Source organism: Labeo rohita, chromosome 5, assembly GCF_022985175.1.
Source record: "Labeo rohita strain BAU-BD-2019 chromosome 5, IGBB_LRoh.1.0, whole genome shotgun sequence".
Lineage (NCBI taxonomy): Eukaryota > Metazoa > Chordata > Actinopteri > Cypriniformes > Cyprinidae > Labeo > Labeo rohita.
In genome coordinates this window covers 30212656-30240326 of record NC_066873.1, presented here as the reverse complement: position 1 = coordinate 30240326, position 27671 = coordinate 30212656, and the positions used below count along the sequence as shown (strand labels likewise).

Genomic DNA, 27671 nt, shown 5'->3' with positions numbered 1-27671 from the left:
AAACAAAGCATTAACACATGTTAGACTGCACCCCATAAACACAATAAAGCCTAAAAAAACAGCCAACCACTCCTTTAAGTTCACTTAAATTAGAAGGTTTTTTTTTTTTTTCTAATAATAAGTCTAATAAATATTAAAATTGATAGCTGTCAAGTATACTGTAATGTTGAATGGCTATAGTCAATGTTTAAATTTTAGGAAAGAAAGAATCATTTCCTCATCAGTAGTATTGGTATCACTGATACTTGCCTTCATTCATAAAAAAAACAAAACAAAAAAAAAACTATTAAGCAAATAATAAAAAAAAAATATTGTCTTTGGTTTCTACATTGATTTGAAGATTGAATGTGAAATTATTGCAATATAAAAATATATTTAAAAACACTAATGTTAGGTGGGAATAATGACGATTAATTTCTGAAAAATGTGATTAGTTATTTATTTAATCGATTGACAGCACTAGTATTTATTTGATCACAAACACTGTAAAAGCACTGTAAAAACAGTAATATTGTGAAAATTAATACAATTTAAAATAAATGTTTTCTATTTTAGTATATTTTAAAATAATTTAAATATTAAGTAATTTATTTCTGCAATGCCAAAGCTGAATATTCAGCAGCCATTACACTTCAGCGCCACATGATCCTTCAGAAATCATTATAAAATGCTGCTTTGATTCTCAAGAAACATTTCTTCTTATTATTACAGCTGAATAATATGACTAATATTTTTGTGGAAACCATGATTCATTTTTTTCTAGTATTCCATTAATAGAAACCGCATTTAAAATAGAAATTTTTGTAATGTTGCCAGCGTGTCCTTGCTGAATAAATATCTAGTTTTTTTTTCTTACTGACCTCAAACGTTTGAACACAACAATAATTTAAACAATATCTTTTTATGGCTTGGAAATAAAATAAAGATCAGATTAAAACTTTGACCTACAGATAATATCGAGAATCTGATATATTGACTTAAAATATGCTGATGTAATGTGTATAACCGTGCCGGTGTGGTCAAGAGTTGGACCATTAAAACACTTTTAATTAAGTTTATGAAGTCTCTAGAAATCTGCTAAGCTCATTGCCAAGTGCAGTTAATGCACAGAGCAGCTGTTCACCTTCCTTAAACGGCAACCCCGTTGTGTGCTCTGCAGTGGATGGCGTCTGGGAGGAGTGGAGCGAATGGACGATGTGTAGCGCGCAGTGTGAGAGGCAGCGATGGAGGGAGTGCAACGCTCCGCCGCCTCGCCACAGAGGCAAGATGTGTGAGGGAGAAGGTCAAAGCGCAGAGAACTGCACGGGAGGACTGTGTACGCAAAGTGAGTATGTGTCATTTCATCGATGACAACAGCGTCATCGTCATCACTTGTTGTTCATGCTATTGCTCACTTGGTCCTCGAAGCTCAAGTATGTGAATTGCATGTTTTGGGAACTGTGATAATTGTCTGCTAGAAGTGGATGAAAGTGACGGCATCGTGCCCCGTGTCCCTCTCAGTATCTCCCTCGTAGCTGTTATGATGAGAACTTTCTTTGATTTCTCCTCCTTAATGAAGGATGGAAACATCCTGTAGCCTAAGTGATCCAAAACCATCTGCCAGTAGCTTCCCATGGCAACAATGCCGAGCAACAGTATCCACAGCTGATGCTGGCGTAGCCTGCAGTTGGACATCTACCCGTGATGTGAATCAGAGAGCAGATTTGTAATAAGTATTACAGGGATGGACTGTAATTCTCTCTGTCTTGTTCTGTCTCTTTTTCCCTGCAGATGGGAAGCTGATGCATGATGTTAAGCCTCAGAGTGAGTTCCCCCTCCATCTGAATTCATAATTGCCTTAGAGATAAGGGAATAAAACAACAAAAATAAGATGTTGCTAATGTTAGGTGAACTACTGTTTGAATCGTTTTATCTTAAATATGCTTTTTGTGCACATTTGTGAATTTTAGTGATGGCTTTTTTTTTCTGCTTCTTCCTTAATTAAGATAAGCTAAATATGTCTTCAAATCTATGCTTGGTTACCTGTATCATTATGCTGACAACAGGTGTCATTTTCATCTAAGTGGAAAAAATGATGCAGAAGATTAATTAGCAAGAATCCAATCTGTCTCTCAATTTGAATTTTAGTATGGAAATTACAAACCAGCTAAAGCATCCACAGTGAATAAACTTTACAAATAAGAGTTTATGCAATGTAAAAATAGTTGTTGAAAATATGATCACAAATAATACATTTATAATATAAAATTAAAGTACAAATTAAGGACAAGTTAAAGTTTGTTAATTAAAATAATTGTAGAAAAACTGCCAGTGGGAGTTAATGGTAATATTCTGTAATATTTTACAATTTTTTCTCTGAAAACAGGATATTTTCTCTGCCAGTGGAACAACAAAATAGATTTTAAAAACTCTAAAAACGAAAATATAAAAACGAAATATTTAAATTTTATTATTATTTTTATTTTTTAAATGAAGTTTATTCATAAAATAATTGTAAAAGTGTTTATTTAAATTCTGCCCATTGGAATAACTAAATAAATTTGGTAATATTTTATAGAATTTTCTCTAAAAATAGGATATTTTCTCTGCCAGTGGAACAACAAATTAAATGTTCTCTAAAAATAACATATATACAGGGGTTGGACAGTGAAACTGAAACACCTGGGTTTAGACCACAATTAGTATGCCGTTTGGCCTCCTTTTGCAGCCAATACAGCATTATTTCATCTTGGGAATGACAAATACAAGTCCTGCACAGTAGCCAGAAGGATTTTGAGCCATTCCTTTTGCAGAACAGTGGCCAGGTCACTATGTGATGTTGGTGTATGAAAACATTTCCTGACTCGCTCCTCCAAAACACCCCAAAGTGGCTCAATAATATTCAGATCTGGTGACTGTGCAGGCCATGGGAGATGTTTAACTTTACTTTCATGTTCATCAAATCACTCTTGTCACCAGTCTTGCTGTGTGTATTGGTGCATTATCATCCTAATACATGGCACCACCTTCAGGGTACAATGTTTGAGCTATTGGGTGCACAAAGTCAACCTTCACACTCTGCTCTTATTGGTGGAATGTGCGATCAGTAAAGACTGGCCACCAGGCTAAATATAGCCATGAAACCTCCAACACTATATTGGCCAGTGTTTCAGTTTCATTGTCCAACCCCTGTATATATATATATATATATATATATATATATATATATATATATATATATATATATATATATATAAAACATATATTCATAAAATAATCATTGCCAGTGAAACAACAAAATAAATTTGGTAATGTTTTACCAATTTTCTTCTAAAAACAGGATATTTTCTCTGCCAGTGGAATGTCAAAAATCAATATTATCTAAAAACTAAATATTTTTAAATTAAGTTTATAGAATAATTGAATAATTGTATTTTAATTTTGTAAGTTTATTCATAAAAACTGTCAGTGGAACAACAAAATAAATTTGGTAATATTTTACCAAAATATTTTCTCTGCCAGTGGAACAACAAAATTTATTTTCTCTAAAAACAAAATATTTTAATATTTGACATTTTTTAAAAATAAGTTTATTCATAAAATAATAAAAACAAACTGCCAGTGGAACAACAAAATAATTGTTCTCTAAAAACAAAATATTTTTATTTACATTTTTTAAATTGTTTTTTAATTACATTTATTTATTTTTTTTATTTAGATTTGTACATGATTTTTTTAAAAATAAGTTTATTCATAAAATAATTGTAGAAAAACTGCCAGTGGAACAACAAAATACGTTTTCTTGAAAAAAAACAAAATACTTTTAATATCTTATAAGTCTTATTACCTTATGGCAATTTTTCTTCTCAGCTTAATTTATCAGAAGACAAAGACGCTGATTAAAAAAGAGACGATTCTCAGCGTAGTCCTAAATATTCTTGAGGTGTGCTTATCAACTTTTCCAGATTTTCTCCTTATCCATTTGACAGAATTTCAAAGTACTAGTCAACGTATTGTGTCCTTTCAGATTAGAGAAAGTGAGTGATTGGATGTGGCATTTGAACATGTGCTATATTTAGAGGAAGCAACGAGGTGTAATCATTGAATATTAACTCACCTCGTCAAGCATATTATGTCTTAATTTCTCCCCGTGTATTATTTTAACCATATTGAGGTACTTTGCAAAACATCATTTTAAATATGTATTAGTACCAGGTGCTGCTGCATTGTTACAGTGATGTGGCTCTGAGACTCTTCCGTGTGCATTGATGTGTGAGCTGGGTTATAATGCTCCTAATTGAATCTATTAAATCTGTTCCATGATGGACATGCAATTAATTCACCTTTACCCTTGGACAGAAACTTCTTTCCAGCTTGAAGCATGTAATCCTGTTCAACTTTCTGTAGTGCGTCAGGATATTTGAAATGCAGCGCTGTAGTTTTCTAAGCATATTCTTCCTCTCACGGCATGATTAATGTCCTCTGTGTCCTCTGTGATCTGGCGAGTTGTGTCTGCCCAACCCTCCTGCTGCAGAGGTCACTTGGGCCAGTGCTGTTAGATGCCAGCTGAACAGATGTATCATTGCGTGGGGTGTTGGCACACCACCCTGCCAGTTATTAAAGTAGTAAGAGCCCTGGAATTCACACCTCCCAAACTGCCCTCACGTGCCAAGCATATCTTTATACACTGCTAAACATGTGCATATTGCACCTGTTCCATTTGCACAGGTGTCTAAAAGATTTGCAAGCCTAACAGCGATGACCAGACGTGACGGCTTTAAATGTTTCCCTGTCACCAAATGTTATTTTTTTTGCCACCATCAATACATTTCACAACAAAACTGTTAAAAACTGTATTTATCTTTTTATCTTATCTTGATTATCTTATTTGACTATCTTTTTTTGTCTATTTCATAACAATAATAGCAGCAATAATGATAGCAATAACAACAAATACTACTACTTACAATTACTACTACGACTACTAATATTGAAATATTGTTAAAGATTTCTTATTAACGTATTTTATACTATTTCATAACCACATAATATAATATTATATTAACATAACAATAATAGTAATTCAATATAAATAGTAAATATTTAAATAGTAATGAAATAAAAAATTACGTTTAATTAAAATAATGTTATATATTACTTAATAACTTTTACATTATTTCATATAGAAACTTGCAAACATTTCACCTGCACAAATGTACAAAACTATTACATGAACCACATTTTGTTTTATTTCAGAACACAATAATATTATAATAATTATTATTATTACTATTATTACATGATTATTACTTTACTATTATTACTTGTTTTGTTTCATAATAATAGTAAAACTACTACTACTCTATTATTATTATTATTATTATTATTATTATGAACATGAACAATGTCTTGTTTTGTTTCATAACACAATAATGATAATTTATAATAATAATAATATTAATAATTGTTGTTGTTGTTGTTATTGTTATTATCATAATGAACCATATCTTGTTTTATTTCATAACACAATTATTATTATTATTATTATTAGTAGTAGTAGTAGTAGTAGTAGTAGTAATATAATATAATATAATATAATATAATATAATATAATATAATATAATATAATATAATATAATATAATAATAATACTTGTTATTATTATTAATATTATAAACAAGCTACGGTCCATGTATAATAATAATAATAAAAATAATTATTATTATTGTTATTAATATTATTATACATGAACCATAGCTTGTTTTATTTAATAATACAATAATAATAATAATAATAATAATAATAGTAATATTACTTTTTATTAATAAAACTACTAGTAGTAGTAGTAGTAGTAGTAGTAGTAGTAGTAGTAATTATTATTATTATAATTTATTATTAACAACAGCCTGATCATGTCTTGTTTTATTTCATATAATAATAATAATAATAATTATTATTATTATTATTATTATTATTGTTATCCTGAGCATATCTTATTTCATAACACAATAATAATAATAATAATAATAATAATAAAAATAGTAGAACTACTACTACTACTACTACTACTACTACTACTACTAATAATAATAATAATAATAGAAAAAATAGTGCTTCTCATTAAAGTAATTATTTATGCGATTGCATAGCATAATAACACTTTCTTCTTCTTCTTCTTCTTCTTCTTCTTCTAATAATAATAATAATAATAACAATTAATGCATACACAATATAATAGTAGTAGTAGTAGTAGTAGTAGTGTTATGACAGTGTGTATTAGTACACATCCTTAGTATTAGGATTAGTTATCGTTAAAGTAATATTTTATGTTTTTTAACACTACTACTACTAATAATAATTACAATAGTATTCTGTCCAAGATAACAGATGAAAGTACATGTATGTGCTCTTTGGCATATTTTCCTAAATTATTTCCACAGTAAATGCAATAAATGAAGCCTGTGTGTGTGTGTTTATGTCCTAGGTATGGAGAGCTCTATTGATGTTGCGCTGTACTCTGGTTTGGCTGCGGGGGTGATCGCTGTGGTCGTGCTCATCGTGGCCATCACCCTCTACAGGAAGAGTCAAAGTGAGTATGGAGTGGACGTCATTGACTCATCTGCTCTTGCTGGGGGCTTCCAGTCCTTCAACTTCAAAACCACCAGACAGGGTAAGAGTTCACTGTATGTGCAGCGGTTTGGTTTAATGAATTGATTTACTGTGATATTGAAGTTTATGCGCTGCTTGTCACAATAACAGGCTAAGCCACAATGAATGTTCAGACAACTCCAGATAAATTAATTGCTTGTAAAGGCGTACAGACACACATTTCATAAGATTGATTTATTTCACAGTAAGACGCTTATTTGACTCACACGAACAGTCACCCCTGAGCAAACGTGCACTCACACACAAAAAACTCCAAATTCTTTGGCGAGTAAATGTGTAAGGCATGCTACGTTGACTTCAATTCTGCCTTTTTGTCAGCTGTGCCGATAACTTTTGTTGATAAGACCACGACTGTAGTCACATGACCCACATTTGGTTCCGCTACACGCGTCCATATTACCGACGCTGACACTTCTGGGTCAGAGAAAGTGATAGCCATCGCCTCGCAGGGTAATCAATCCTGCCTGCTTGTGACAGCACAGTGAAAGGCTGCGACTAGCAGCTTGTGTTTACTGTGCTCAAGGCCTGGGATGGCAAAACCCCCCGCCTTTGCATGCAACAGGAAAGAGGGGATCAAGGCTCAGCTGAGCTGCATCTGTCAGGTCATCAATCCTATTTAAAAAGGCCAACGTTCTCCCAGCCTCCCACTGCGCCTTATTCCAACAGCCAATCCGGTTCCCATCAGAGCTCGTCGGAAAGACCAAACCCCATGCAATGGAAACAAGAACATGCTGGATGTTCGTTTAAAGATGGGGGATGTCGAATCCAAAAAAAAAAAAAAAGTTCAAAAGTTCCATGCATTTGAAGTCATTCTGATTTGCTTTTATTTCTCTGAAGGTAGGCTTTGTGTTATTCATTATATTTTGTATCACTTTTCCTTCTAACTTATTTCACTGCATAATATCCATGCAGTTTTCTCAGTATGTAATTATGATAAAGTTTCTGAAGTATTCCAGCTGACTCTCTAAATCACAGGTAACAGTATGACAGTCCGGACCTTTGCCCGCCTGTCTGCTCTTGAAATCTGAGTCATTTTAATCACGACTCTAATTCCAGATCTTTCCCCGCAAGGTGCCCACTACAGGCCTGTTTCATTAACTCCTATCATCCTGCTGTCTCGTCCTTTCATTTTTCTATGTAATTTTTTAAGATTTTCCGTCCCACGGTGATCATATCCTGCTTCTGAAGAGATAAGGGAGTGGAAAACCAATTTGTTTTGGATGAGAATTTGCTTTAATTTCTTCATATGTCCGGTGAAACTAAATCAGGTTCAGTTCTCTGCTGTAGTTAGTGGTTAATTCACCCAAAAATAAAAATGTTGTCATCATTTACTCACTCTCATGTTGTTCCAAACCTGAATTTAGTTTCATCTGGGGAACACAAAGCAATATATTGTGAGAAATGTCACAATATATTTTTTTTTGTCCATACAGTGGATGTAAAAATGGTTTTGGACCCCATTGACTTTCTATCTTCTGTAGAGCACATATGTGACCCTGGACCACAAAACCAGTCATAAGGGTCAATTGTTTAAAATTGATTTACACCTGCATTAGCTTTCCACTGATGTTAGGATAGTACAATATTGGTCAAGATACAACTATTTGAAAATCTGGAATCTGAGGCTGCAAAAAAATTAAATATTGAGAAAAATGCCTTTAAAGTTGTCCAAATGCATATTACTAATCAAAAATGAAGTTGTGATATATTCACTGTAGGAAATTTACTAAATATCTTCATGGAACATGATCTTTACTTAATATCCTGATTTTTGGCATGAAGAAAAATCGATCATTTTGATGTATACAATGTATTGTTGGCTATTGCTGCAAATATACCCATGCTACTTACGACTTGTTTTGTGGTCCAGGGTCACATATTGTGAAGAACATTTCAACTGTTTTTGTCCATATACAAAAAGTGACAACTGTTTGGAGCAACTTGACGAGTAAATGATGAGACAACTTTAACTTTGGGCTTTATATAATTCCAAAAGTGCATATGCAGCAGCATGTTTCCTACATTTCAGCATATTTCCACCTTAATTTGTTTCATCCTGACACCTTAGAACTTTGCAGGACCACTCAAATTCGTAAGACACACCTGTCGTCACCTTATTGCAAAACCTTGACCTGCCCAAGCATGGTGACTAGAAATATCCCAAACGCCTGACACCGATCAGCCCAGCCTGGGGTAATTAACGATTTTCCTAAAAATAAAGACCCATTAGCCTCCTGCTTCCCACCGCTCACTGTGCAGCAGCTGGCCAGCAAGGACTAAGTGACTCAAGTGTTAGAGCTACTTTGGCATTGGGATGAATCGTGGGGGCTCGGTGACGGTGTGCGTCTGCCTCAAACTAGAAAAGGTGAGAGTGCAACAGCGAGGGATGAAGACCCCCTTCCAAGAGCTGGTCTGAGTTCAAGCTGGGAGGTGACAGATTTAAAAACTTGAAAAACAAAAAGGTCATTTAGATATAGTTCATATATGTACGTCCTCCAGAGTAGCTAAATGAATTCATTTTACAGGAAAGCGCAAATCTCTCATGATGTCACTGGGGACTTAATGCCAACTTGTGCTGATGGGTGATGACAATTTAAAGATGTGACTATTAAAGGAGGAGAAAAATTTTCTTCAAAAATTACGGATAATGTACTCACCCCTTGTCATCCAAGATGTTCATGTCTTTTTTCTTCAGCCATAAAGAAATTATGAACAGGATTTTTCTTCATATAATGGACTGGTATGGTGCCCCGATTTTGAACTTCCAAAATGCAGGTTAAATGTGGCTTCAAACGATCCCAGATGCGGTTGTGAATTATCCCAGCTGAGGAAGAAGGGTCTTATCTAGCGAAACGATCTGTTATTTTCATAAAAATAGTAAAATGTATATACTTATTAATGTCAAATGCTCATCTTGTCTTACTCTGCCTGAACTGTTTTTTTCCAGTTCATGACAGTTAGTGTATGTCGAAAAACTCCCATCTCATGTTCTTTCTCAACTTCAAAATCGTCCTATATCACTGTTTTACCTTTTTTGTTAAGGATGTTTGATCTTCTTTGCATGTTCACTTTGCAAAGACTGGGTCAGTACTTCTGCAGCAATGTAGGATGATTTTGAAATGATTTTTGAAGTTGAGGGAGAAAATACGAGTTTTTTAACATACCCTAACTGTCTTGAACCAGAATACACAGAGTTTAGGGAGAGTAAGACAAGATGAGCGTTTGAGATTAAAAAGTATTTAAATTGTTTTTTTGTTTTTTTTTTTTTATGAAAATAACCGATCGTTTCGCTAGATAAGACGCTTCTTCCTTGGCTGGGATCGTTTACAACCGCATTTGGGATCGTTTGAAGCTGCATTTAAACTGCATTTTGGAAGTTCAAAATTGGGGCACCATAGCAAAATCCTGAAATGTTTCCCTCAAAAAACATAATTTCTTTACGGCTGAAGAAAGGAAGACATGAACATCTTGGATGACAAGGGGGTGAATACATTATCTGTAAATGTTTGTTGTAACTGTGCAACTGTTGCCATCTACTGGGACTAAAAATTTAGTAACATGGTGACAAGTAAGCTGAATGCTGTCAAAAGTGTCTGCAATGTATAATAAAAGTTTATGAAAACAATTACATTTGTTGCTCAGGGCTGCTTGCAAAATTTTAAAGGCCAGCCAGCAATGGGTCCATCGTGAAGCAGGGTCAGAAATGAACTTTTCCATTAAGGGTCAATATTTGCCCCCTGGAATTTTTTTTTTAATGGCATTTTTTACATTCATGAGGGCAATTTTTATAATTACCTTATTATATAAACCATACAATGTTATCTTTAATGTCAAGTACGTAAGGGATAATCAACAGTTTGCTGTGCATTAAAGGATTTTAAATGCACAACGCGGAGAACCACCTGACGCAAAGCAGAGTGCATTTAAAATCCTTTAATACACGGCAAGCCGTTCATTATCCCACTTATTCCATGGTTATTTGCGAAGTAATAGACAAGTTAAAACTAGTTTTGCTCTTTGCAGTGCAATATTTGACTGAATGGGTAAAAATGATTTGTCAGTTATCGTCAGTTATCTCTCTTCCTCTCTCTGTGTGCACGTTTGTGTGTGAGTGTTGTGTCTGTTTGTGTGCATCAATTAAAGCAGCGCGTAATTAAACTGACTTGGAACTACCTGTGCATTAAACCAGCGTTTCCCAACTCCTCGCACCCAAAGCTCTGCATATTTTGCATGTCTTTCTTAGTTAACACACCTGATTCTGATAACCAGCTTGTTAGAAGAGAGCTACATGCATGAACTGTGTTCCGATTGATCCCTACAAAGTGTTCATTGCTCCCTGCTCCCTGAGCAGGGGAAATCCGTTGAAGTTTACTTCACTTCTGAACATTCATTCATGGATTTGTGCTGCACCGCTGCCTGCAGCATCTTCACACACAAACTGGAGTTGAGAAACGCTGCATTAAATAGTTTTACTGCATACCTGCCAGCCAATCAGAATCCCGTATTCAGACAGACCATTGAATAATTAAATTTACCCAATTACTTTAATCTATATTTTAAACTGCTGTCAATAACAATAGACTGTTTAAAATTGATCTAAATTATACGTATAAAAAACCAGGAACTCATAGGGCTGCAATATTATGACAAAAAATATTGTAGATTATTGCTCTTCATATTGTAATAATGATTATTAAAATCGATATAAAAAAAAAAACAATAAAACATTTTTGTTTTGTTTTGGGCACATCACATTCTGGTTTTACAGACCATGTCAGTACATGACGTTAACTAAGTGTAGCACAAGCTACGAAATTAATATTTTTTTTTTACATCGTATCTGCACTGCACTGCGAGCATGCGCACTTAATGACAGCTCTGGCATTTTCAACTCTAAATGTAATTCTGCATATTGGTTGCCGCCGATAGCCTTAGTGCGCCGACATATAGAGCAACTGTGCTTGCAGCGATCCGAGTTCGATTCCTGTCTTGAGGTTCTTTGCCGATCCTGCTCCCCTCTCTCTGCTCAGTACTTTCCTGTCATCTCTCTACTGTCCTGTCCATTAAAGCCACAAAAGCACAAAAAAAAAAAAAAAAAATTCTGCAAATTGACACATTTCGTTCATTTTCACGTTTCATTTTAATCACGACAGCTGTAATACATTGTTTAATTGTGCAGGGGCATTTTTTGTCCATTTGTCTTAAATTATGGGGCCTTTTTGTTCATTTTGGTACCATTTTTCCACAAACCCTCATTAATTTTTTGACCCTGCATGGTAGCAATGAATGTTATCAAAATCGTCTGCAATGTATCTTTGATAAAGGTTTATGAAAACAAGTACATTTGATGCTCACGGCCATTTGCATAATTTAAATGGCCAGCTAACAATGGATCCGTCTTACAGAGAAAAAAATACAGGTGTCCCAAAACTTTTTTTTTTGGGGGGTCATCTGAACCTCTTGCTGTATACTCACTGAAATAATATTTCAATAATTTACAGCACATATGCAAACGAATCATATTTATGTTTTTCTGATTTTGGTTAATGGTCAAATGGCATACAGGTAAAGAGATAAAATATTTAATGTTTAATCAGTAAATGTTTTATTTTAATAAAAAGTTTTTTTTTTTTTTATTATATACTATATATATATATATATATATATATATATATATATATATATATATATATATATATATATACACACACACACACACACAGTATATAATACCATATATAGTAAAATAAAATTAAAAAAAAGGTAGATTGATAGATATTTTAATAGCTTTTATTCAAGTCAGTTTGGGGTGGAGATCAGGACTGAGGTGAAGAAAAAAAAAAACTCTTTCTTCTTCTGGACTGACCTTGTTTTAGTTAAAATGATCTATAACACATTACAAAAGTTAAAAATTGGACTTAGACTTATACTCTTTATAATCTAACACCTATTCAGAACCACATTGTAGGTAGTTAGATGTTGAAGAGCCAGTGATTTACAGTAAAAATAAACCTAAATAAATAATTTAGTAAGTGCCAAAGCACTTTCTTTTCTCACATACTTAATATTGTCCTTTTCACTTTTGTATTTTTCAAGATAAGACCTTTTTTCCCTTTTTCCAGCACTCTTACAATGAATATTTTAGCCAAAACAGCAAATTAAATATTTAATCCTTTTCTTTTTGCACGCCTTGGTTTTCAGGCCATGGTGTGTTGCACCACAGTTGGCCTGTCAGGACCCCATCTAACTGTATTCTTTTCTTTTTTTATTAACAACCCAAAATATCACAAACTTTGTTTTCATCTCCCTAGGTAATCCACTTCTGCTGAATTCCTCCATGCAGCCCGATATAACCGTCGGCCAGACGTACAGCAGCCCGATCTGTTTTCAGGACTCCATAGACAAAGAGCTCTTTGATCCCCTGCCAGACAAGGTCAAAGTTCAGAGCTCCTTTATGGTTTCACTAGGTGTGGCGGACCGGGCTGAGTACCATGTAAAAACCCATCCGGAGACCCTTCCTGCTAACCATCACCCAAACTACAGCACAGTGGAAGCAAAGAAGACCACAGTGATTGCTCCTAATGGAATTCACACACTCAGGAAGACTCAGTTTAAGACGAGTGCGGTGTTTGGGCACCTGGGTGGCCGATTAGTCATTCCAAATGCAGGTGAGAGAAATTATGTGTTTGTATTAGATTCAACTCAAGTTATTTTTATGCAATGATAAGGTACAGTACACCTATAGTCATTTATATTCTGTTAGCAATTGGTTTAGATGGAGTTCACCTTAAAATTAAAAAATACTGTTATTTGCTCTCCCTCATTTTCTTCAAACCTGCAAACTGTGGCTTTGGTAACTGTGAACAGTATGCAAAATATCTCTAATCATCTGTTTGCATCTAATAAGTGCACTAAAACCAAATGTTCTTTTTGGCTGATACTTGTAAAGGTCAACAATTCACTGAACCCACTCTCTAAGGTCCTTGTGTTGAAGGGTTCTTAGGGCCAGAGGAAAAACACTTTGTCTCACATCAGATTGAATGAAACTACACAGAAAAAGAGGAGTGAAGATTGACGATTTTAATATTTTACATAAAACCACAATTATTGTTATTTTTACTTGTGAATGTGCATGAGAAAGTGAGACAGGCAGACTACATAAAATCACAGCTATTGTTATTAAAATACATGAGTACTGTTATTATCTGTAGATTATCTTGAATAAATTTGTAAAGACGAAGAAGAGGATTACAAAGTATTTGTCTTCTAAGTGCATTAAAATCTACTGCTGAGAGTATTGTGTACATATTCACCTTTCAGAAAAGACTGTAGTCAAATATGATAAAATATATGAGCACTTCATGTGTAAATATAGGGACACGGAATCATTTTACAGTCTTTATACTGAAGGTTCATATTGGCAATAATTTAATGTATCATAGGAATCTATGTGTATTGTGTAGCTGCACATAAATAGTATCTCAGTGTTGTTGATGGTGTTGGTTTTGTAGGAGTAAGCTTGCTGGTACCTCACGGAGCGATTGCCGATGACACCTCTTGGGAAATGTACATGCTCATAAATCAAGAAGAGTCTAGGTAAGACTGTAGATGACATATCTGTATCAGTTTCATATTGCTGTATAAGTGTTAGCATTTCTTCTTAACGGTTCAGACAAAAAAAAAACTTTTTAAACTTATTTTTAAGACATTTTCTGTTGTTCAAGAAGCTTTTAAGTATAAACAGCTGGGCACTATAATGAAATATTCAAATGATGGACATATTTCATAAAATGTTTAATTTGCATAATCCGCATATCTTGCCAAAAGAGAGACCCAGATTAAAAAAAAAATTGAATAGTGAAATAGTTTCAAGCTATGTTCATGAAGTTTCTGAATACTTTGCTTTTGATGTTGAATAACACATTCTTTTTATTCACTGTAATGAATAAAAAGAATGTGTAACTTGTAGAAGTTTCATGCATTTGATTTCAGCTTCCAGCTATGTACTATTGTCTTTCAAGGGCATACCTTAATACAGCTGTAGGATGGTTCTTGCTATAGAACAGATGAAAATGACTCTGCTACTTATACCAATGATGAAAGTAAGTCTAGTGAGAATAGCTAAATATATGGTGGAGTGTTGCTAGAATGTGACTATATTGTTGCACTTAACTGTGTACCATTAAAGGGGTGCTATTATGCTTTTTCACTTTTTGAATTTTAGCCAGTGTGTGGTGTGTATCTTTGGGCATAAAAAAAAGATCTACAAAGTTTGATGATCTACAAAGGTGGCTTGATGTGTAGGGACGAGGTGGGGAATTAGCCTAACTTTAGGGATGCAGCGCGGAGAGCCGCTTCAACGAACTGCAGTGCTGCGGGTATAAACACAAGCATTGACTAGAGTGGCCGTTTCAGAGCAGTAGCGTGCCACAGATGTGTGCAGTGTGTGGTAAGACATTTATTCATCATACAGTGTAGATAGCTTCACTTATAACGCGGGTGTTTTTTAAAATGCATAAACTTGCACTAGAATAGGCTAGGCTGATCAGTGATGATGCTCTTTGATAATGTTAGGCTGCTTTTAGCCTTATGCTGGAGCTGGTTTCGGGCAATGAAACTAAGTATGCAAACAATTAAATTAGCACGATCTTGCAGGCTGACGATAGGACTCAACACTACTGTAGCATATTATTTACTCACTCTCCATGCATCTTAGGTGTATATGACTCCCTTCTTTCAGACGAATGCAATATGAGTTATATTAAAATTTATCCTTGCACTCCTAAGTTTAGAACGGCATAGAAGGGTGTTTCTCTTCATCAGTCCAAAACAAGTCCAATAATTTGCATCCATCCATAATAAAGTTGGTTAATAAAGGCCTCCTGTAGTGAATCAATGCATTTTTGTATTTATATTTATATTTATATGTTTATATTTATATTTATATTTGAAAAATATCCATATTTAAAACGTAAGAATCACTTAAATCTAGCTTGCGCTAACAGTTCACGGAACTTGCTTCTTTGACAAGGGCCGTGGCAGTGCTGAAATGCCGTCTAAGCTGTTCGCCAATTGCAACGCAGTGGGACAGCTAACCAATCACAACACATTTCGTTTTTCGGAAGGCGGGCCTTCATTAAAGCCGGAAATAATCAAGCCATTTGTGCCAGGCTGGGAGAAATGTAATGTAATAATGTAAATTATGTTAAAAATGTTGCGCTTTTCGAACCACCAAGCATGAAAGCATATTCTAGTACACCCCCAAAATAAAGTCAAGACTTTGTAAAAGAGCATAATAGGACCCCTTTAAATCAACATAACGTCTAGTTTACACAGTGGTTTATTAACAGTACTGCTTTGAAAGGTTACATATTTAAAGTCAGATGCTACTGCTTTAAATAGTTACACATTAGATGAAATAGATGCAAATTAAGTAAATGGCATTTTCAGATGCATTGACACAGTACGTTTATAGGTTTTTATAAGTGCGTTGTGGTATACAGGTATGTTGTAGTCTGTTTTATGAAAAGAAATTCCATTAGTTAGACTCTCTTGCCTTAAAATGAGATCTGATTAATAAATATTAGAGAGGGAATTTGACTTAACACTGAGTGTGTAATGCCATAAAAGCTCTGTCAAACAAGCAGGTTTTGACTTTGAGTTATTGTTAACTCTTTTGGGTGAAAAGCTGAAGTCTGATTATGTCACAGGCCGTGGCTTGATTTTCCTTTATCACACTGAATATGAAGTTCACAGAAGTGAATCTTTTTTATCCTGTTCATTGAGTGATCATTTTATGTGAGTTGTTTTGGCGTATATAGGTCATGGTCTACACCCCCACCCAGATCTTTCCCCATAAAACTTTCTTGAGAGTTTCTGAAGGTCTTAGATTTTGACACGTTGTGTATTATGTATTCTCAGCGTGTAAAGGTAATGACCCTGCGTGAGCCTTGATGTGTCTCTGGAGACAATATGACTGTTGCACTGTGCCAAAACCTGAAGGAGATCCAACATAACTTGCTGTCATTGCTCAGTCAGAATACATCTTCATAACAACACTGGATGATTGAGGAAACCGTTACAACAAATGAGTGTAAAATGGAGACGTTATGAGTCATTGTTAACTGCGTCTGTGGCAGAACACTGATTTAGCCTGGAGCGTTGAGTTCAAGGTGCACCTTGTGATTTTATCTGTACTAAAAATGTTTTACTTATAAATAAATGAAATGAATAGCACTTTTTACAAATTATTACAAACTCTATTAATCAAAGAAACCTGAAAAACATACTCAGCTGTTTTCAACAACAATAATAATAATAATAATAATAATAATGTTTTTTTGAGCAGCAAATCAGAATATTAGAATGATTTCTGAAGGATCATGTGATTTAGTAATGATGCTAAAAATTCAGCTTTGAAATCACAGAAATAAATTACATTTTAAAATATATTCATATAGAAAACAGTTATTTTAAATAGTAAAAAATATTTCAAAATTGTACTGTTTTTGCTCTACTTAATAATAAATGCAGGCTCTGTGCACTGAGCCTCTTCAGCTCACAGAGCCTGCATTTATTATTAAGAATAAAAAACTTAAAAAATTATTTAAAAAACATTTTGCTGTTCAAAAACTTTTGACTGGTAGTGTATGTTTGCAAAATCCAAAAAACATAATATGTATAAACAGCAGTTTCCAGCTAAAATGAACACTGAAGGCAGTAAAACTGCAACTTTCCTTTCCATTTCAAACTAATTATTACTATGTGGGCAGATTAATGGTTTTTATAAACTTATTTTTGCACAATTCATTACATAACATAGTGCATGATTTGTAAATGAACACATTTTAACATTTGCATCACATCAGCAGCATTTGTATGGCTTTACTAATGTGGTGAACTTGCTTGGTAGCTCACCCGGTACAGCACTGAACTTGTGCTCATGTCATAATGAAAGAGCACAAAGACTTGTAGAAGCATGCTAAAATGGCACGGTTGCTATAGCAAATACATTTTTATCTTGTTTGTCAGTACTATCAGTTGGTATTAAGAGTAGGGATTTGTGTAGACTGTGCACGTAAACCTTTTAGTGGCACTCAATGGAACTGCTGTGATATGCACAATAACCAACATAATAAAACATTTCCAGATTCACATTCATCTGTCTTGGATAAAACCGAACACACTTTAAAATGCTGCAAAGCGTACACGCAACGTAATATCATTTTATAGAAATTTTGATGATTGGGTTACAGGTGTGTCTGTTACAGGTGTGTGCTGTTACTACTAATAATACAAATAAAAAAAGTTTTTAGAGGAGCGTGTCATCTGAGCTCAATATTTTATCACACTCTAAATGTTTTTGAAACCTTTATTTAGGTCTGGTTTTTGTGGCTTATCTTGGAACAGTAGATTTTGTATATGCATTAAAGCTGTGACTGTCCTCAGCTCAGGGTATCATGTAATTCCAAATAATATCATAATACTGAATTCTATTTTTTTTAAATAATTTTTGTCAGTCATGATAGAAGTAACTTTGTATTATAAAGTGATAATTCAGTCTTAAAACAACAAACCAGTGCTTGTTCCAAACTGTATAATTTTCAGACAAAGAAACTGATTGCGTAGCTGCTCTTTTCCTTTCAATGCAAGTGGATGGGGATAATCAGGCTCCCAAGAGGACAAAAAGCATCATAAAAACATCAAAAATTAGTCCACTGTAAAATTAATGCACTGTATTTCAAAGCCTGTGTAAGTCATGTGATAACTTTGTCAGTCCAAGTCATTATTCACAGATATTCTTTATGAAATCTTCTTTTGACATCTTCCTTAAAGAGCAGTTTGGACATTCTAAAATAACTCCTTTTGTGTTCCACAAAGAAGGAAGGTCATTGAAGTTTCAAATGACATGAGGTTGAGTAAGTGATTATGGACTTTTTCATTTTTGTGGAACTATTCCTTCAAGTCAAGTTACTGATCAATTTGCCACACTAAAGTCACGGTCAGATGCCCAAATGAGAGAATGAATACATAATGGAAGCATTAAGTTTGCCTGTCGCCTCCTACAGTGTCCGCTAATGCTCCAGCACTCTGCCGCCTGATCCTCTAACAGTGACTCATCAGTCTTTTTGAATAATACTTCTCAACATAGGCCTATAGGAGCTTGCAGGATAAGACCCTTGATGATAAGGAGGAGAGTAGTAAAAAGCATGACAAGCTACTTAAGGTACTAGAGTGGAAACTCATTTAGAAGTGCAGTTCCTTATGCAACCCAGGTAATCTGCCCCCAGCCTTGACTTAAACATGCAAACCAGAGTTGTGTTGCAGTGAAGGAACTGTTTGCATAGAGGAATTCAGTCTTCTGTTTGCACATTGTATTTCTAAGTAAACAAGCAGGGTATTATTTGAATTATGCAAAGATTATGCTTTCGATTGAGTGGTTATGTTTTTTGCTTGTTCAAATACACACTAAAAATGAAAAGTTCATTGAAGGACAGTGTTTTTACCTCAAGGATGTCAGTGTCAAACAGATACCGTTGAGGGATTTCAGACATTCATCATGCATTATCCTTTGTACAGCCTCTTTTGGTTAAACCTGAATGCGGTTTGAATCGCATTGAAGTTCCTACAGACCTGACATGTCTGAATAGTAATTAGATGTAAATAGAAGAATACTTGAAGAGAGTTTGGAAGAGGACAGACTGATTGGCTGTAAAGAGTGGTTTAGTCCTTATTCCCTCTTCAGCAAAGCTGAATTAATATAGATTCAGATAAACTGTAAAAGCTTATGGCGTCCTTTGGGCATACTGCAAAAGTCCTTAAAGCAAGTTCTGCTGCTGTGGTGCTCTTAGTTTTTTAGTCTGTAGTGAATTTTCTATTACAAAGTGGTTCGTTGGAAAGAAAGAGAACAAAACTTTAGATGTGCATGGCACTTTGGTGTCCCATTGGTTTCTTTAAAGTATTTTAAAGAACCACTTTATGTTTGTATTTTATTAGATATGTTTGACAACTGTTACCTTACAAAATGCCTACCTGGAGCTTATTTAAATTGGTTTTTAATTTGCTCAGTTGTGTGTAAATGTTAACATCTATCCAAAGCTTATTGTTGAAATCAAAAAAGAGACCCCTATGTATATATACATGTTCATGTTGTATTGACTATGCGATGTCTGTCGACAACCAGCTTTTCCTTCCTTTCTGTTTCCCTTTTTTTTAACCTCTAAATTTGCATGAAAGGCCAAATCCTTCATTAACTCTTTCTCATTAATGGGTTTTATGTTATGGTTTGCCACCACAAGGAAAAGATGGAAGGTAGCGATAATGGCCAGAAGATCATAAGCAAAGACTAATGAATATGCAAGAGCTGGTAAACGACTCCAGTGCCCTCAGAGAATCAGTAGCTTCCACTAAATCAAGGTTCTCAGAGTCGTGTTTGTAATGATTCTGTAGACTGCAGACGTGACAGTTTTTATCATTATGTTATTTATGCAGGATAACAAGGGTGGTGAGCACAGTTTTTTCTGTCAGTGTATACTTTTATTGTGTGTTTTTTTCAGGTTTTTTCTGATCACTCTGTTTGGTTTAGCTAAATTTGTTAACTATTTAAATAACTGGCCAGAGGGGTAGTTTAAACAATTGAGTGTAACGCTACTGATGACATGGTTTGATTCCCAAGGATTGCGTGCACTGATAAAATGTATACTTTAAATGCAGTGTAACCTGCTTTGAGTAAAGCATCTGCCAAATGCATATGCTTGTTTGTTTATTTACTTACATTACCACTCAAAATGTTTCTGAATTTCATCAAGGCTTTATAGTGAAAACTCTACTAATGTTAAATTGTTGTATTACAATTTACAATAACTGTTTTCTGTTTAAATCATATTTTAAAATGTTATTTATTCTTGAGATTTTCAGCAGCTATTACTCCAGTCACAGCTTCACATGATCTTTTAGAAATCATTCTGATATGCTCAAGATATGTGCTCAAGAAACTTTTATTATTATTATTATTATTCTTATAGTTGAAAACAGATCTGCTGCTTAATATTTTTGTGGAAACTTCAGGATTCTTTGATTAATAGAAAATTCAAAAGAACCTCATTTGTGACCCTGGACCACAAAACCAGTCTTAAGTAGCACGGGTATTTTTGTAGCAATAGCCAAAAATACATTGTGTGGGACTAAAATTATCGATTTGTCTTTTATGCCAAAAATCATTAGGATATTAATTAAAGATCATGTTTCATTAAGATATTTTGTAAATTTTGTACGGTAAATATATCAAAAGTTAAATTTTGATTAGTAATATGCATTGTTAAGAACTTAATTTGGACAACTTTAAAGGCGATTTTAATATTTAGATTTTTTTGCACCCTCAGATTCCATATTTTCAAATAGTTATATCAGCCAAATATTGTCAGATCCTAACAACCATGCATCAGTGGAAAGCTTATTTGTGACCTTGGACCACAAAGCCAGGGTCAGTTTTTCTTTTTAGATTAATACATTATCTGAAAAGCTGAATATAAAAACTTTCCATTGATGTATGGTTTGTTAGGATAGGACAATATTCGCCTGAGATAAAACTATTTGGAAATATGGAACCTGAGGGTGCAAAAAATTCAAAATATTGAGAAAATTGTCTTTAAAGTTGTCCAAATTAAGTTCTTAGCAATGCATATTACTAATCAAAATATACGTTTTGATATATTTACGGTAGGAAATGTACAAAATATCTTCATGGAACATGATCTTTACTTTGATTTTTTGCAAGAAAAATTTTGACCCATGCAATGTATTTTTGACTATTGCTACAAATATACCCATGCTACTTACGACTGGTTTTGTGGTCCAGGGTCACATTTATTTGATATCTTTTGTACCATCATATATGTCCATATTGTCACAGTATTTTCTTAGTGTAGTTTAGTATTTTCTGAGTGCGTTTTATTTATTTCATAATAAATAATGGCGTGGGTTATCTTGAAATTATCAGTAATATATTAACATTTATCTCATTTGTTTATCTTTTTTCGTACTAGTGCCCAATCAGAGGAAAGGTGTGAGATTCTGTTAGGGCCAGAGATCACATATGGACCTCCGGGGCTGAACCTGTCCTATCCTGTTGCCATGACGATAGCTCATTGTGCTGAAGTCAGCGCTGAAAACTGGAACATTAAACTCAAGAGACAAACCAAGGACAACAAGTGGGAGGTAGGAACAAAGACATGACATCTCTGTTTTTCAGAGCAAATTCATTTTAAATTCTTTTCTGTGTGAAACAGTGTCAATTATTAGCAGTGAGCCAGTATAGTAGAATGCACTGGCAACCTTTATCAACAAGATTAAGGTTAAGCCAAAAATGATTTTAACACTTTACTCAGGGAACATTTATGTTCCCATTTAGATATATTTCTAAAGTCTTGTGATACAGTTAACCTGGCAACATGAGCCATGAACCAATTATAAGTGAAATTCGTTTGAACCACATCCCGTAACTGCTTGTGCCAGCCTTCGGAGGTGTGCATGTTTTAAAAATGTGTTGATTAGGCGATTGCACGCTCTTGACAAGAGATCCAGGGACAGCAGTTCCTCAGAGGAGGCTACGGCAGTGAAGTGCTCAAGGAAAAAACAATTACAGCCTGTAATAGCTGGGAAGACACACAGTTCATGGCAGTCAAACAGCAGGAGCATCGGTACAAGGCGCCCCATCAGACCCAGGATATATCGATCTGGTTGTACTAGAGGACCACCTGAAATAAGAGCTGACACAAGGCAATCAGGACAGGAGTCATGGACGGGACCTCCCTCCTGACCCTACTACAATCACTCACATTTGTCCCAGTCCCATGTGTTTTACTCCGGCGTCAGCCTCTGAAAACCTAAAACTGTCATCACGGTTTGAAAGTTGATGTAATAATGAAAGTTTGCCGTAACGGCACAGAGTTTGTTATTGAATGCGATTAGATAAATAACCTTCTTTTTTGTGTCTGACCACCAGCGTGAGTCATTATTTAGATGAATTTCAGATTGTTCCACAGAGCGATACTTATCCTTGAGATTACCACCAACGGTCTTCACGAAAATGCATTTGCTGTCAGAGTTTTTCCCTGGCTTTTAAGAGTTTTATTCGAAACAGTGACAGCTCCAATGTTGGTGATGGCTGAAGTAATTACATAAAAAACTGCTGGTTAAATCACAGGCTTGTCAACGAAAGACTGCAGTGGTACAAATTTATATCCCTTTCAGGTGCATCACATACTTTGTTATCGGAGTGTTTTTTCTGAGGAGGTCGTTTTGTTTGATATTTACGTTGCTTTGAAGAGCTCTAGTCACATGAATAAATGTTCGTCTGTCAGAAAAATGAAAAGAAAGCCTGTATTGTATGAGTGTCTGTGCTTGACTTGATGTTAGCCTAACCTTGTCAGAGAAATACAGAAGTGACCTCGCTGATTTGTGATTTGTGAGTGATTCTAAGTCAGTGTGACGGAGTGAATTTAGCTTTTTCCACTGATCACACAATTACGCTGGCAAAAATACAGGCTGAGCTGAGATTATTTAACACGCTGAGGTGGAAAAAAAAATCTTGCAGCAGCTGCAAGTCAGTCTGTATGAAGATGGTTTCTTTTGAAGGTCTCCATACCAATGAGAAAGTTATATTTATGTGATGTGTAACTTTTCATAGCACTGGGCACTGAAACAAATCCAATGCATCATTCATCTTGGTGAAATTGTCATTATTTGCCATTACATATCATAGTCTCATTTCTTATGTTAGAATGAGACTTTGTGGACAGCTCTTTGGCATGTGCAGCTGCTGATAATCTTGTTAGCTGATACAGAACTGATAAGGTTAATTAAGTTTAATTGCTAATGTTTCCTACAGTTTTATTGTGACAGAAAGAAAAGGCTGCTCAGTTAAAGGGATAGTTCTCTCATATGACTTTTCCCATCTATGGAACACAAAAGGATATATTTTAATAATAATATACTGGTGTCTCTTTTCTATGCAATTATAATAAATCTGGCACAGATGGGAAGTACTGATTACATGTAATCTGTAAAATTAAAAAAAATTAATACTTGAAATTAGATTAAATTACATTTTAAAATCAGACTACTTTTTATAGTTACTTTTAATGGATTACCTGATTACATATTATTTAAAAAATAGCAATAAATGATTCAGAATTTATTGATTCTCCCTAATTCCTCTTTTTCATCTTTTAACTTTTCCTTTTAAAAATAGTATACTCTTTTATATATATATATTTTAGAAAGTCTTTAAGTTTTGTGGACATTCACACAAAGTTCAGTCATTAGTCAGGTGGTAGCACAGCATTGACCACTGATTTACAAAAATCATTACTCTGTAGGTATTTAACCTTTTTTCTGTCTTTGGAAGGCTTTTGTCTTTCAAACACATTAAAATGCACAAATTCACAAACATTTTTGTCATCTGATCCTCTTTATTCTAATATATTTAATTGAAGTACCACTGAGATTTTAATAAATACATATTTCAAAAATTAGGTATCATATTTGGATGTTTTCTGATGTTGGTTAATGGTCACATGGTATGCAGGTACACAAATAATATATTTCATTTTTATTATTATTTTATTTTTTTTAAATGATTGATTTTAACATTGAACATTTTTTATGATTAAATTAATTATTAGTTTTAAACTCAGAAACCCCCTGTAGTTCCTTCACAAATACTAGTTTGGGAAACCTTGATGTATTATAATTTTTAATGCACTGCAATTAATGTTAATTACAACGAATAGAATATATTTTCTTGCTCTTTGTATTTTAATGTCAAAATGATACGTTTATCCTATTTAAATCAATCTGATAAATGATTTAGGTCAAAAAGTAATCTAAAAGCAGTCTAAAAGTAGGCTGATTATATTAAATAATTTATATAAGATGCAATTAAGTTACTAACTACAATTTTTGTCATGTAATTTGGAACTAGTACCAGATTACAATTTGACTAATGCTTTAAGATTAAAAAAGGGCACAAAATTTCTTTAAAGGGGTCATCGGATGCACAGTTCACTTTTACATGTTGTTTGAACATTAATGTGTGTTGGCAGTGTATGTACAAATCTACCCTATAATGATAAAAATCCATGCAGTGGTTTTTAATTAATCTGCAAAAATAATATCCCCTTTTTCAAATTGAGCCATTCTCAGAGGCCTGTCGGTATGACGTCACACTAACAGAGGCCACTCCCTCGATATTTGATTGACATGAGCGTCTTACCTCAGATCAGCGGTAACAGTCCGACCTCCATTTTTTCGATGGCGGAACAGGGATGTAAAGTAGACAAGAATATCTCTGATTGAGCGATTGAGGTGTTGTGTTGCTGGATGTGATAATAAACATAGTGATCGTCATTTACTCCCGACATCTGAGCCGCTGAAGATGCAGTGGATTACGTTTGTTTGTGAAGGGAATGCGTCTCCCGATCTACATAAATGCATCTATGTTCTCGCAAATCATTCGTGATCCAGCTTCACCTACTGCAGAAGTGAGTATAGGGTTTTTTTTTTTTTTCTATGAATCTCTGCAATCACCTTTCCTAATAACGTGCTAGTTAGGAGCTAAATGCGGCTAAAGTAAACAGGCTCGTCACTTCACAGAGAGAAGAGAGGGGCGGGGCGAGCAGAGCTCATTTGCATTTAAAGGAGCATCCATCAAAAGGGGTTGATTTTTGCAGAGCTCATTTTGACAGGGTAAAAATGTTGTTGTTTTACACTACCATTGGGAATTTTTAACCAAAGTTTATTATAGACTTTTCATTAAGACTCTAAGGAATAATATCAGCTTGTGGAAAATGGGCATCCCATGACCTCTTTAAAAGGATATTTCACTCATAAATGAAAATTCTGCACTTACTCTCAAGTTACTTAAAATCTGTTTGTCTTGAATGCCATTTGAAGAAGGTTACCACTGACTTGTATGGACCAGAAAAACAAACAAACAAAAAAAAAACACGGTGGTATTTTTTTAATTATGCGGTTGAGAATGAATGAATGAATGAATGAATGATCGCATTTATATAGCGCTTTCATTGTGTATTGCTATACACCCAAAGCGCTTTACAATCATATGGGGGGATCTCTCCTCAACCACCACCAGTGTGCAGCATCCACTTGGATGATGCAACGGCAGCCACAGGACAACGGCAACAGTGCACTCAGCACACACCAGCTACAGGTGGAGAGGAGAGAGAGTGATAGAGCCAATTCAGTGAATGGGGATTATTAGGAGGCCATGATTGACAAACGCCAGAGGAGGGAATTTGGCCAGGACACCGGCGATACTCCCCTACTCTTTACGAGAAGTGCCATGGGATTTTTAATGACCACAAAGAGTCAGGACCTCGGTTTAACGTCTCATCCGAATGACAGTGCTTTTTACAGTATAGTGTCCCCATCACTACACTGGGGCATTAGGACCCACATAGACCACAGGGTGAGCACCCCCTGCTGGCCTCACTAACACCTCTTCCAACAGCAACCTAGTTTTCCCAGGTGGTCTCCCATCCAGGTACTGACCAGGCTCAGCCCTGCTTAGCTTCAGTGGGTAGCCAGTCTTGGGCTGCAGGGTGAAATGGCTGTGGCCATATGCATGATGATGAGAAAATGGAAAGAAAAAAATAATATTTAATTACAACTTAATTATATCTTTAAAAGTTCATATATCTTGTGAGCTATATACCCATTTTTCATACACTATCAAGCATTCATTGAAAAGTAAAAAAAAATTTGTGAACGTGTCACGTTACCATGATTTGATCATCTCTTTCTTGGTTTACAGGAAATAATGTCAGTAGATGATGAATCAACCTCCTGCTATTGCCTGATGGACTCGCATAGCTGTCACTTGTTGCTGGATCAGCCGGGCTGTTATGCACTGGTGGGGGAACCCAACACCGATGCCGCCATAAAGAGACTAAGGATCGCTGTGTTCGGCAGTATGGAGGCCTCCTCCGTGGACTACAGCCTGCGAGTGCACTGTGTAGATGACACACCGCATGCCTTTCAGGTGACAGCAGGACAGTGAATATGTGGTCATAATCACATTACTTGAGCAGAATGCATTAGTCGGGTTCTGAAAGTAAAGATCCCATTCATTTTCATTTGGGAATTGATTTTTTAACTTACTTTGAGCTGTGGGGTAATCAATGAATTAGGTGACATTTGTTAAACATTAATTAAATTAAATTTATTTATTGCTAATTTATCATATTTAACAGCTGATTTCATGGTGAAAAACCACATAAACCATGATTCTAGTTTTATATAGTGCTCCATCATTTTAATTCAGTTGTCATTCACAGTGGTTCTTGGAATTGTAGTTCTTTCCCTCATGAAAGCATTAAAGTTAACCCTAAAATAAAAAATTGATGAGAATATACTCACCCTCAGGCCATCCAATTTTTTTTTGCTTCAAATCAAAGTTGTGATTCACCAGCTGGGTGGTTTGGTTCATGGATTATAACTCTTGATGACTTTTTTAAAAAGTTCCTATGGGAAAAAATTGGCTGCTGAAAAAGTGGGTGAGCACTGTTGCACTCATGTTTTAAATATCCACAAGAACTTTCTTGGTGTAAATATTTAAACGTGTGGTGCATCACAAGATGATTATATCAAAACTAGACTGCATTTGCAGTAGGATCCAGAAGTCCGAGACCACTGGTGAAAGTGTGGGTTTAGAATTATGATGGTTTAATTGTGTGATCAGAATGTATGGTTTGGTCAGTGCTATTTTCAAACACACAACCAGAGGATACAAAAGTCAAAGTCAATTACTGTTGTCTTGCATGAGTGCTCAGACTCTTGAGCACACACACACACAAAGAGAACACTCATCTTTGCAATGCAACGAAACACAAAGCAGTTTTGACAGATGAACACTGCCACGCTTGAAATCAGAGAAGCCAGTAATCAATTTAAATTCAATTTTCTTTTCAAAGCTTTAACCAGCACTTTGAAAGCTTTTTTTT

At 34.8% G+C, this 27671-nt stretch overlaps 1 protein-coding gene across 2 annotated transcripts in view; it reads left to right on the top strand.

Annotated features, from left to right (window-relative positions):
- Positions 1 to 27671, top strand: part of unc5db (unc-5 netrin receptor Db) — a 167671-nt gene that overhangs the window by 130805 nt on the left and 9195 nt on the right. Inside the window, exons 7-13 of one of the 2 annotated variants that reach the window (XM_051110439.1) lie at positions 1160 to 1324; positions 1771 to 1803; positions 6464 to 6649; positions 12960 to 13316; positions 14160 to 14244; positions 21693 to 21864; positions 26483 to 26710. In XM_051110439.1, the coding sequence (XP_050966396.1) occupies positions 1160 to 1324; positions 1771 to 1803; positions 6464 to 6649; positions 12960 to 13316; positions 14160 to 14244; positions 21693 to 21864; positions 26483 to 26710 (1226 nt within the window). The remainder of the gene's footprint in view (positions 1 to 1159; positions 1325 to 1770; positions 1804 to 6463; positions 6650 to 12959; positions 13317 to 14159; positions 14245 to 21692; positions 21865 to 26482; positions 26711 to 27671) is intronic. The other variant, XM_051110440.1, reaches the window with a different exon arrangement.